General features: G+C 37.2%; 2 protein-coding genes across 2 annotated transcripts in view; one reads left to right on the forward strand and one right to left on the reverse strand.

Annotated features, from left to right (window-relative positions):
* Positions 1-129: 129 nt before the first annotated feature.
* LOC127624208 (3'(2'),5'-bisphosphate nucleotidase 1-like) lies at positions 130-8,707 on the forward strand. Its single transcript, XM_052098925.1, has 9 exons — positions 130-203; positions 739-863; positions 1,127-1,231; positions 1,338-1,445; positions 2,751-2,799; positions 6,617-6,708; positions 6,797-6,994; positions 7,073-7,178; positions 7,632-8,707. The coding sequence occupies exons 2-9, from the start codon at positions 744-746 to the stop codon at positions 7,781-7,783; spliced, it is 930 nt and encodes a 309-aa protein (XP_051954885.1). The 5' UTR covers positions 130-203; positions 739-743; the 3' UTR covers positions 7,784-8,707.
* Positions 8,708-10,571: 1,864 nt separating this feature from the next.
* The window catches only part of LOC127624166 (YLP motif-containing protein 1-like), a 63,438-nt gene continuing 61,128 nt past the window's right edge, over positions 10,572-12,881 (reverse strand). Inside the window, exon 18 of the mRNA XM_052098860.1 lies at positions 10,572-10,789. Coding sequence (XP_051954820.1) covers positions 10,694-10,789 — 96 coding nt within the window. The 3' untranslated portion in view covers positions 10,572-10,693. The remainder of the gene's footprint in view (positions 10,790-12,881) is intronic.

The following is a 12,881-nucleotide window of genomic DNA, read 5'->3' on the forward strand; positions in this document are numbered from 1 at the left end:
CAGGAAAACTGTGGACTTAAATAAAATAAAAAATGAAAGATAAGAAAGAAACACAACGGGCGCTAAGACCGCGGTATCCTAAATCTATCTTATCTGTCTAGTCCTATAGTTTAGTCTGACCGATAGGAAACTACCGGTGCGAACCCAAACTCTGGACTCTAGCCCGGTGGACATGGAAACGCAGTGCACGGAAAGCAAATAGAGTACGGTTCTGAAATACAGAACTCCTGCAGAACTTCTGTCTGCTCCACAGCAATGCATTCAAAAACCATAGCGCTCAGGAATTTATAGTTAATAAGTGCGGTGCTTACACATATAGACTATTATCCCACAGATAATTTTGAATTCATTACGTTTTGGGTGGGTGAGAGTTTGAGCGAGTATGATAACAAGAACAAGTGTTGTGAGTTTGGGGCAGAATTAATCAGTAACCCGTAATTATGGTCCATTCTTAAGTAGAATCAAGGTGCTTCTCAGTGTGTTATGTGATCAAACACCTAAGTGTATAAAATTAAGTAATATTTGAATCAAGCTTATGTGGCTATAATGTCATTATTATATTCAAATTAAGTAATATTTTAATCAAGCTTATATAGCTATAATGTCATTATATTCAATATTATTTTGAACAGGTAATGGTGACTGTGCAATATTTCTATTGTTCTCTGACTTGTGCCCTAGTTACACACAGGGTGTGTATTTTTGCACTGTATCAAAGTGTGATTTGTGCCTCTGCAGCAGTGATGGCGAGCAGCTCTGCAGTGTTGATGCAGCTGGTGGCTTCATCCTATGCTGTGGCAGAGCAGGCTGGATCTATCGTCAGGAATGTGCTACAGAGCGGAGAGCTCGGGATTGTGGAGAAGGTAAGGAAGGTAGTAGGACATGTTCCCAGACCAGCATTTATTGGTCCTGGAACCCCCCCCCCCCCCAATTTCATTTACTCAGTTGTAATTTTACAGTTTGTATCTGACACCTCAGAGGCAGTGGTCAGGAATAACACATTATTGTTGTTAAATGTAGTGATTCCGAATTGCACTTTCGGAAGCTGGTAAGAAGCTGGCTTGCATTTGCCGTTGTTTAGTCACGTTGTTTAGTCACGTTTCTAAGTGTGCTGCTTTTATAACAGACAGGAGTCAATGATCTACAGACTCTGGCTGACAGGCTTGTTCAGAAGAGTATATGTGCATCTCTGTCGAGAAGCTTCCCTAAAGTCACAATTATTGGAGAAGAGGTAAGTTTTGAGCTTGTTCTTGTTATCATACTCGCTCATGTGGAAAAAAATGTTGCCTCGTTTTCTTCGTCCATACAGCAGAACATAACATTTTTTCTTTGGGCAGGATTTACCGGTTGAGGCTGTTGAAGAGAACCTGATAGAGAGCGGGAAGAACAGTGTAATCCTACAAAAGTCCTGTCCGAATCAGTATGCAAGCCTGAAGGAGGAGGAGGTAAAAGATGAACAGGAAATAGAACAATCATGTGTTTAAATTATATTAAAGCTGCAGGACTGTTGTTAGATTACAATGATTGATCACAATACATTTTATGATTTTTTGTTTCTAGTTCATTTACAATTTAGCATATAGTTGAAATTGCAATGTTTCCCCTCTTTTGTAACTTAGTGCCTTTTTAGCCTCAAAGGGATAGTTCACCCAAACATTTTAATTAATTCATTATTTACTCACCCTCATCTTGTTATAATCCAATATGACTTCCTTGCCATTTTGGTACACAAATTGAGAAATTTCGAAAAAATATTCTGCTCAGTGATGTCATACAATGGCGCTTTATGTTGACCACCTCTGCAAGCTTCAAAAGGATGCAAAATTATAATGCAGAAGTCTAATAAATTATCTCATAAGTGACTCATGCCTTGTTCTGAAGGCATACAAACTGTTTGGTGAGAAACAAACTGAAACTAATTTAACATGTAGTGAAAATCTAGACCAAACGTTGCTCCCATGTGCTCGCTCATGAGCAGCAGTTACGATGCACCCGCTAGTGAGGGGCGTTCAAGTGAAATAGTAACTAATGCCTCTCCAATTTCGACTTCAAACTGTTCAGACATGTTTTGTAAGTTTAGTTTTCTGGTTTGTGTGCATATATCTCTGTGGTACATTTTTGGAGAAATAACCCAAAGTAAACAAAATAAGATGTAACAAATATTTTGCAGCTAACCTGCCGTTGCAGTCATGCAGTGTATTTTCCTCATAGGTGATATTTCAAACTTGTTGAGCTTCAATCATAATTCAGTTTTATCTAAGACTGCAAATGATTTTACTTTTACTCATTTGGCTGATGCCTTCATCCAAAGATACTTATTGCAATTCAAGATATTTTATCAGTATATATTAGAAATTGAACCAATGACCTTGACATTACTAGTACTGTGCTACCGTTTGAGCTATGGAAACACTTTTAAAGAAAAGTCATATATGTAGTTGACATTAAGAAGACAAAGGTTCTTGCTGTCCCTACCAGTGTTTTTAATGTGAAACAAGGTAAATGTGTAAAATGTGTTAGTTAGGGAAATGTAATTAATATCAGTAAAAGTATTCATTTTGGTAGCCCTAATTAAAAAAAACAAAAAAGTGTGCAATATATGTGCAATGTAGAGGTTTTCATACATCCCCCCCCCCCCCAATAGATCTGCACAGATAGTGCTTCGGAAAGGTGTTTTGTTAAAGTTCCTACCAGGAACATAAAAGTAGCTCAATATGGCATTTGACTAATGTTTCATCTTCATTTCTCAGCTGGTTGTGTGGGTGGACCCTCTCGATGGCACTAAAGAATATACTGAAGGTGAGCAGACAAAGCTTTCAGCTCATCACCATTACTCTCCCATCACGTGTCCTAAAAATGTTCCAATCTTGTATGTAGATTCTTTAACCTAGTTTTTGTCCTAATCAGCCGTAAACATCAAGGGTTTCACACGTGACATTTGATCAGTTTTCGTGACGTCACACCAGGTAGTCCCACCCATAGTGGAATCACAATAGTCCAAAATCATACACATTAGACATAGCTCTCCTGTAAACACTGGCTTCTGATTGGCTGTGATTTTTGTCACTTACGTAGCATTTCACTTTCATTGAGGACAGAACAAATTACCTGATGCTTGAAACTTTTCATGCTTCCTTAGGGACAATGTGTTTCATGCATGCCCACCGCAACAGCACAATGATAAATCTTTCATCAATCTGACGTCTATTTGCCCAACACATCTGGTGCTGTCATACAGTGATCTGCTCTCTCCGTCTCCGTCTCTTTCTCACTTCCTTTCCTCTCCTGTCTCTGCTATAGTTGCAAGGATTTTGTACCACCCAGTTTACATACAGAAGCCAGTGCGTCTCCACAGAACCCCTACTCGTATGGTGATTTTATGTTGTTAATGTGTGTTTTGATGTCTTTCATGTTAGGCTAGTTTGAGATATCGAGTGCCTTGCCTAGAACCTTGACTAGATAATGGCACTTGTCCACTGGCGCGGGAAAAATCCACTCAACCCCGTTCACCATGCCAGAGAGTTGCCGAAATATGCCATTTTTAAAAAAAAAATAATAAAATGTTAAAATGATTTGACATTTCAAAATATACATTAACTACATCAAATCCAGTGTGATACATGTGAAGACATATTTTTGTATCAATATTTCTTTGAATTTATATTTTAATCTATTAAACCAAATATTCTTTTTCAACGAAGTACAACTTAAGAATACAACATTAATACATCTTTACTATGTTTTTAAGCAAAATCTCACGAACTGCCGAATGTTATTGTGCGAGTACACTGCATAGGAGTGAACTGAGAACGCTCGCTCATCTCCGCTCACCACGCGTCAGTGGACATGTTCTGTTAGTCATTTATTAGGCAGTCAATCAAAAAAAAAACATCCTCTTGCAGTCAACAAGCAATCTAAGCAAGCTAAGGCAAAACATTTAAATAAATATTTCTGATATAATCTTTTATATGAATCTATTTAATAAGTAATCCAATGTTATGAAATTCCCTTTCATCCATTTTTGTTGGTTGTCATGCACATTTTCATGCACAATCTTCCACCGGTTATGCTTTTTAAGGTAGGGGTGGGGAAACTTTTTCCCATTAACTGCATTCGAGTATTTACAAAATGATCCACGGGTCATACAATTGCTTGCACTTTCTGATTGTGGGTTGAAATTAATATACACATTCAGTTAAAGTGCTCACACACCATGAAAAAACACAAAGTCTGTCTATTATACAATATTTTGCATTAAAAATTATTTGTAATTATTATTGTGGTGACTCAGGGTCATTATTTAGTGTGGGGCTAAAACAATCACTTAATAATCAATTATAACATTGACAAATAATTAAAATTTCTGTCTGTCATTTTGACAGAACAAGAAAAACATTTTAGCCCAGTGCATCAGTTTTGATTTCAGTCTTTGTCCGTCACATTACTGCTGCACATGTGCACTGTTTATTCCCTGGTATAAATATGCACATTAACTGGCACCATCATAATTTACACCTGGTATCTGATTTCATGACTGCATACAGCAGTCATTACTTTAGTGTGTTAATGTATGATAATAAAATGCAAACTGCATAATAAAAAATTAAAAAACAAAAAAAGCAGTGCATCATTTCAGCCAATGCTGCATGCATTTAATAAGTTCAAATATCACGTTTAGAGCAGAATTGTCCGTTATTTTTGTGGAGTAACTGTATTAACTGAGCTTCACAGATTTGCTTCTCATGTTACATGTTATGTTCACATCAGGGTCTATGAGGTTCTGTGAACTTGTGCATGTGTGTATGCACTTAAACCGGCAAAGTTTAAAAACCTTGTATAAGCGCAGAGGTTGATTGACAGGTTGAAGTTTCACACTAGAACTCATTGATTTCACCGGACTCAAACAAGGGATGTCATGTACATGCTATTATAATGGATGCAACGTCCCTCAATACCCTAGCACTTCTAAAATGAAAACAAGTACGAAAATACACCATGACAGATATTTTACAGACAGTGACAAATAAAGACATTTTTCTAGCGCAACCTCTGAACATGATGCACACAAACATCCCAAATAATTTAATCTTAGCGCAAAACACCACTAAGACGTGCACATCCACGTCAAAAAGCTTAAGTGACTGTGAAAGTAAATCACAAATAGGCAAATCGTCAAAGGGTGTGCATATTACCTCAGTAACTTGAATGAACAGCATAACAAAACTAATCAAAATGACAAAATCCCGATGTTTAGCAGTCATTGATATCTAATACAAGCTAATGCATCAACAACACAACACCTCAACGCAATGGCATACAATTCACTGAAATGATGAGCTATGCACTGAAACTAATCCAACCAGCAGCACATTAGAAAACAATTGGCTTTTAAAACCAGTGGTGTAGTTGTGTCTGAAGAGACAGTACATACACAAAATATACTGTTGTAATTATAGTCCCACATGAACTTACAAAATGTATTTCAGGGTAAGTCTCTTGCTGGCATGGTGTACAGTACACTGCTAAGAACAATGGTATGTTAACTTGATGTTAAACATGTATTTAAATTAATAGGTGTCATTAATATTCCTCTTATTAGGCTACTATGAAAATTGGTAATACTTTATTATTACTCTAACGAATACACTCATAACTTAGTTTAAATAAGATGCAATAAACTGTTTTGCAAACTGCATTGTAGCTAATATGAGTGTAGTAATGTTCACATTAAAGGTGGACTCAAGAATTCTAATCCAATACACTTTGTCAAATTCTGCAAATATCTCCTCACAGTCTGCTAGCCGTCTGTTCTGTGGGTGGGCTTAAAACAAAGTGTTTTCCCACTTAGAAAAATAAATTGAAATGATCTGATATCACGAGAAAAAGGCACACAAAAAAAGAGCATCAAAACCAGCAGGGGTGCAATAACATGCAGTATTTCACAGTTTAATTGCAGTTCAATTTAAACGTGTATACATATAAATATTTACGTTTAGCAGGGAAATAAATGAAGGGCTAGCCCTACGCATAGCAAATGAGATTGATTAAATTGCTTTTACGCAACATACCTTAATAATAATACAATTTAATAAAAAGAATATGTACTTTTTCCTTGTATAATGGACACATTATACAATTATCTTTAAAATAAATTTAAGATGATGCCATGCAATTTGCACTGCTGCTTATGACTACATTTACATGAACACCAATATGCCGTTTGAAATCAGTATGTGCGTTTACATGAGCTGTGCTAGCAGCTTTCTCATTACTCCCATATACACGTGGCTCCTTCAGCTTTCTCCACAGCATGCGCACGCTTTAAACACCCATCAGAACGGCGCTTATGCGTTTACATGGTCAAAATAAGCCGCATTCTCCTGGAGAAACCCAGGTGTGTGAAACTGCTCTCTCTTAATCCCTTAAGCAGGATAATGAAATCGGCATTCTCGTTTACAAGATGTTTCAGAAAGCCACTTTCCGCAAAAACCCTGGAATAAACAGTTTTCATAAATGCATGCAAACGTGGTCGATGTGTTAATGTTGGGGTTGACTAATAAACATAAAAAAAAAAAAAAAATGTATGTATGTAATTTGAATGGGTGTTTTATCATAGGTCTCCTGGACCATGTGACAGTGCTAATAGGCATTGCTTATGGTGGGACAGCCATTGCTGGAGTCATCAATCAACCCTTCTACAACTACCAGGTCCATCTTGTCTTTCAATCACACATGCATCAGTGTATGTGGAAGAGGCTGGGTTTGTTTAACCTCCTATTTTTTTGTGCTTTCTCAGTTGGGGGCTGGTGCTTCTTTGGGCAGAACATTATGGGGAGTATTGGGTTTGGGCGCATTTGGGTTCCAACTCCAGGAGGTCCCAGATGGTAAAAGAATCATCACCACTACACGGTCCCATAGCAATAAACTAGTCACTGACACAATCCAAGCTATGGAGCCTCATGATGTCATCAGAGTGGGAGGAGCTGGGAATAAGGTGAGGGAGTCATATACCTTCATTCAATGAGTCAATATTGTGATAATAATGGAACCAATCACACCCTCTTTCTGGCAGATTATCCAGTTGGTGGAAGGAAAGGCCTCTGCTTATGTCTTCGCCAGTCCGGGCTGTAAGAAGTGGGACACATGTGCACCTGAGGCAATTCTGCATGCAGTTGGAGGTGACCGTCATTTCTAACACATCCCCTTTCTTAAAAATGTTCCTAAAAATGAGTAAAAGCTAAATACACTACAAGTCAAACGTTCTCCATGTTTTAGAATGAAAGTAAAGAAATAACACAAGTGAAAGTAACAAAGAATTGTTAAGAAAATCTAAACTTTTTTATTTTAGCTTCTTCAAAGTAGACATGCTTTGTCTAGAGTTCTGAACACTTTGGGCACTCTCACAACCAACTTCATAAAGTATTCTCCTGGGATGTTTTTTAAACAGTATTGAGGGAGTTCTATGCTGGACAATTTTTGGCTGCTTTTGCTTCACTAGTGGTCCAACTCATCCATTAAAAAAACAAAACATAAATAAATAAATGTTTTGTAAAGTGTGCATAGTATGGGCTGTATGTATTCATTTAACTGGTAGTGTGTATCAGTGTAAAGCTGTTCTTATTCACCTACAGGTAAACTCACAGACATGCATGGTAATGCATATAGATATAATGCAGATGTGAAGCACATGAATTCTGCTGGGGTGCTGGCGACGCTAAGGGATCATCAGTATTATTTAAGCAGAGTGCCACAGGCTGTACGAGAAGCTCTTTCCTCTGATTGAGGAATTCCAGGATTTGGATTTCTACTGTGAACTTTGTGCCTTAATGCAATGTGTTCTTGTCATAAAATGATGATTGATCTAACAAGAAAGATGAAATATAAATTCCTAAACTTTGTAATTCTTTTAATATTGCTTACATTTCCCACACTTAAAATTAATAAGAGGGTTTTTTGTTTAATTATTACAACTACAACATGTTTTGATATACATTACAGGATCAAATATATATATACTGTATGTTTTACATTTCTGTTTCCATTACTTGATATAATATATAAAGCATATAATCAACATGTTGAATATTTATATATACTGTACACATCTTAACGTCTATATGATGGTATGATGGTTTTGGATGCAGTTTGTTTCCCCCTGACATTATACATAATAATGTAAGTTTAAAATAGGTGTCCATAATCTGGACAATTACCAAGATCACCAGTGTTGTTTGAAATACCAAGCTAACAAAAAGGTATCATGATTAAAATTATATTTGTTGTCGTTGCATTGAAAGTCGTTTCAGAAAAGTCTGTCCCGCACTGGTGCTGTGAAATCCTGTATTTGTTATGCTACTTGACAGTTCTGTATCTTAAACCATAACCAAAACGTTAAAATGACGTATTAATTGGTGCTTTAATGATATAGCCACATTATAGAATACTTTTTTAAAGACTTGTAAAGAATATGTGCCCTCTAATGCACTTGAGTAGAAGGGAAAACAGTAACAGTGCAGACATGAATATCAATACTGTCATCTAGTGCGCTATTTTATGGCAACATTCAGTCTTGATTATTAATATTAAAATAGGGTGTGTTGGATGGCATCTCAATTGACATATACTGTACATACAGTTGAAGACAAAATTATTAGCCGCCTATGAAATATTTTGTTATTTTTCAAATAATTCCCAAGTGCTGTTTAATGGAGCAAAGATTTTATTCAACATAGCATTTCTAAAAATAATAGTTTATTTAGGCAACTTAAGAGTGTTTATAATACAAATGGAAACAAAATTATAACCAAGAATAAAAAAATCTACAGGTCAAAATGATTAGCCCTCTGATGTTAATAGTCAAAAGTGTATCCCTTTTGCTTGATAACAGCCTTTAGTCGTTTGTTGTAGTTCTCAAGTTTTAGGCATTTCCCCTGAGTCGCCGCAGCCCATTCCTCCTTAGCAAATCTCTCAAGCTCCTCCAGATTTGTTAGTCTCATGGCATTGACTCTAGTCTTCAGTGTAGCCCACAGATTTTCTTTGAGATTCAAGTCTGGGCTTTGTGCAGGCCAGTCAAGGACGTTCACTTTGCTCGTTTGGAGGAATTCTTCCCCAGAAGTGAGGTATGCTTTGGGTCGTTATCATGCTGGTAGACGAAATGTCGACCCAAACCAAGTTTTGTTGCAGATTGCCTGAGGTTGTCTTTCAAAATCTTCTCGTGGTCTTCCTTTTTCATGATTCCTTTGACCCTGATGAGATTCCCAGTTCCAGACGCACTGAAACATCTCCACAGCGTTATACTCCCACCGCCATGTTTCACTGTGGGAACGGTGAACGGTTGAGCCCCTCTCCCTTCTTTCTCCAAACATAGGCAACATCTCTATGGCCAAAGAGCTCTAGTTTTGTCTCATCTGACTAAAGGACACATTTCCAGTATGCATCCTTTTTCTCTAGGTTGTCCTTGGCAAACTTCAGTCTAGCTTGGAGGTGTCTCTTCTTCAGAAGTGGAGTTTTTCTTGGTCTGCAACCTCGCAGTCCATTCCTGTGCAGGGCTCTAGTGACTGTCTTCATTGAGACATCAATCCCAGACTTGGCTGAATCATTCACTAGTGTTTTGGCAGTTGTTCTTGGGTCTTTAGAAAAATCTCTCACCAGTTTTCTTTCCAAGGTTTTTGAAATCTTTTGCTTCCTGCCTCTGCCAGTCTTGTTCTCCACAGTGTGGGTCTCTTCAAACTTCTTGATAATACTTCTCACGGCAGTTCTTGACACCTGAAAACGCTTTGATAAACGTGTATATCCTTCTCCTGCTTTGAGAGCATTAACAATTATTTTTCTAAAGACTAATGATGACACTTTTATATTACTTCACTAGTTGTTTTGCAAGATACAGTTTGAAGTGCAACTTCAGGGGATTAATGGCTTGGAGGATTAATTGGGCTAGTCATTGGATATCAGTGGTTGGTTCCGTAGCCAATCAAACTGATAATTTCTTAAGGGAGCTTATAATATTGACCGTAGCAGTTAATTTTTTTTTTAAATAATTATTTTATTCCAGGTAAATTGAAATAAATAAGGCTTTCTCCAGAGGAAAAATATAATAAGATGTTAAAATCCCCTTGCTCTGTTAAACATCACTTGGGAAATATTTGAAAAAGATTTGAAATTTCATAGGCGGGCTAATCATATTGTCTTCAACTGTACATGTGTACCAAAGAATTATCGATGCAAGGACTCAGCTGTAGTTTGGACTGAGAATATTTTTTGTATTCTACTGTATGCATTATGTGAATGCACAGAGTATATGGTGCCATATGATTATTTGATCAAACTGTTGCTGCTTTTCAGATGGGATGCTATGGTTGCAGTATTTTATGTAAAAGATAAGAATATCACTAGATCGATTCATTCTCAGTGTTATAGAAAACAAAGACCAAAAGTTAGATTATAAATAATCTTTATATAAAAATTATACATATTCATTTCACAAATGTCCAAAAACACTTTGAAAATTGTAATGAAATGTAAGTTTTATTTATATAATTGTATTAGTACACAATATGACAAATGCTTACCTGTGGTCTTATGCTGTCAGAAAGTTATTGACATCTGTGATCCACAGATTCATCTTGTGGGCCTTGTCAGAACAAACACAGATGATCTTTTCGGCAGGTCAGATAAAGCACAAACACTACTTTAGTCATATAGCATTTAGCCAGGACAATGCACCTCCTTCAACTTGAGACACTGCATCTGGACTTCCCTGGCATCCTGTTAATTCACTTATCACTTTACCCTTTAAATAAGAAGATAAAACAATTATATTAGGAGCAATACACACTCACAAGCTACTTTATTAAGAACACCTGTGCACCTATTTATTCATGTGATTACCTAATTAGCCAATCATGTGGCAGCAGTGCGATGTATAAAATCATGCAGATACGAGTCAGGTGCTTCAGTTAATGTTCATATCAACCATCAGAATGGGGAAAAATGTGATCTCAGTAATTTAGACCATGGCATGATTGCTGGTGCCAGATGGGCTTGCTTTTGTATTAGTGTAACTGCTGATCTCCTGGGATATTCACACACAACAGTCTCTAGAGTGTATATGGAGCGAAAAACAAAAAAACATCCAGTGAGCGGGCGGCAGTTCTGCGGACAGAAACTCATTCTTGAAGAGAGAGGTCAACGGAGAATGGCTTCAATTGGTTTGAGCTGACAGAAAGGCTACGGTAACTCAGGTAACCACTATGCACGACGTAGAGGCGAAGAACCACCCGACGCGAAGCCTCTACGTCGTGCATTAAAATCCTTTAATGCATGGCTAGCCGTGGATTATCCCGCTTATACCACGGATATTTGCCAAGTTAAAAATAAGTTAAAGCTGTAACTGATGTTAATTTTGTAATAATAATGTAATTTTTTAACAGACGTGTAAAAATGACGGTTATTTTCTTAAGTTACGGCTCGTTAGTTCTAGCACTCCGTCCACTTTAAATAAAGTAGAGCCATCGGATTGCTTTTATTTGAATGAATTATCACATTTATTTAAATTCATTATTAAAAGAGAGAGACAAAGAACTGAAAGAGTCCCCTCGTTGCTTAAGCATATATCTAACTTAATGATTATTTAATGGATTTATTAAAATTACTTATGAATGACAGGCAACACTGACAGTGACAAGGCAATCTTTATTTGAACTAATCATGTCATTTATTTAAATGAATTATGTAGAGTGTGAAATAAAACCGGTGTCTCTAACCACGATTAGGCTACTATATAAAGACACATTACATTTATTGAAATGCATTAAATTAAATGAAAACAAAAAAATCAAACAGTTGGAAATTTCGATAGGGGATTGTTTTACTCATCATTATACTAATTGATGTTAAACTCCACATTTCCATTTATCGTGAAGTTAGACATGGAAAAGGGTAGGGTTATTTCAGTTTTAGGCTTGGAGGTGAAATTATGTTTCGCTTTGCTTGTTGAAGTTCTAGATGTCACTCCATTCCCTCCTCTCTGACAAAGATGGGGCCCAATATGACCGCAAACTCGCCTCGCATCGGTGGCCTGTCACTGACATGATCTGGCGACTTTCTAGTCCTGCATCAGAGAGTCGTCCAACGGCAGTGCTACGCAAACTATGGTTTGTGTACATTTGTGAGATACCTTCCACCTGAACAACAAGAATTTAAAGTATACAATTTAGATTTGGAAAATAATATAAACACAGTTTAAATTTATGGGCAAAAACGAAATATCTATTACCAACCTCTTCACAAATACTTTTTAGCATATTGCCAAGGTAGTTGAGCCCCATCGGCTCCCTGGTGAACCACATTTCGGTGCTCTCGTGTTTGCACAGAGGGATGCGTCTCGGATGCAAATAGAGCGCTCCGATATTTTCTGGACACTTTGACAGATATTTTTTAAAGCTGTCCACGGGACAAAGTGGGTCGCCGGGGCTCGCAAACATAAATCCTCGTAAATTTTCTCTATCCGATGCGGTGGGATCCTTGTGGTTTTTTGTCTCTGGGTTATGCGCCAGTGTCAGGTACTCTTTCCCATTCTCGTCTTGCCGGAGAACGAAAGACTCTTTTGTTAGGTTACGGTTTCGTTCTCTTCCCCTCCGTGCAAAACACAGCTGTATGTCAAACCAAACTTTTCTTACAAGTCCTGTGGGTGTGAAAGGGGAGAGTGCAGGTGCATTTCTAATTTTCTCCAAGTCAGACTCAGTAATACGCGGATGATGAACGCTGGTGTCTTTTCCATTTTTCCTGTAGCGCTTTAAAACTGATTTAAAGATGGCATTGCTTGACTTGAAGTCTTTATCACTTATGATGTTGTATTTTGTAATGTGACGGTTTATACCTGC

This window comes from Xyrauchen texanus, chromosome 30 (assembly GCF_025860055.1).
Source record: "Xyrauchen texanus isolate HMW12.3.18 chromosome 30, RBS_HiC_50CHRs, whole genome shotgun sequence".
NCBI lineage: Eukaryota > Metazoa > Chordata > Actinopteri > Cypriniformes > Catostomidae > Xyrauchen > Xyrauchen texanus.

Coding starts and splice junctions, on each gene's coding strand:
- LOC127624208 (XM_052098925.1), top strand. CDS start 744: ATGGCGAGCAGCTCTGCAGTGTTGATGCAGCTGGTGGCTTCATCCTAT. Junction 1,232..1,337: donor TCACAATTATTGGAGAAGAG/GTAAGTTTTGAG, acceptor TTCTTTGGGCAG/GATTTACCGGTTGAGGCTGT. Junction 7,179..7,631: donor AATTCTGCATGCAGTTGGAG/GTGACCGTCATT, acceptor ATTCACCTACAG/GTAAACTCACAGACATGCAT.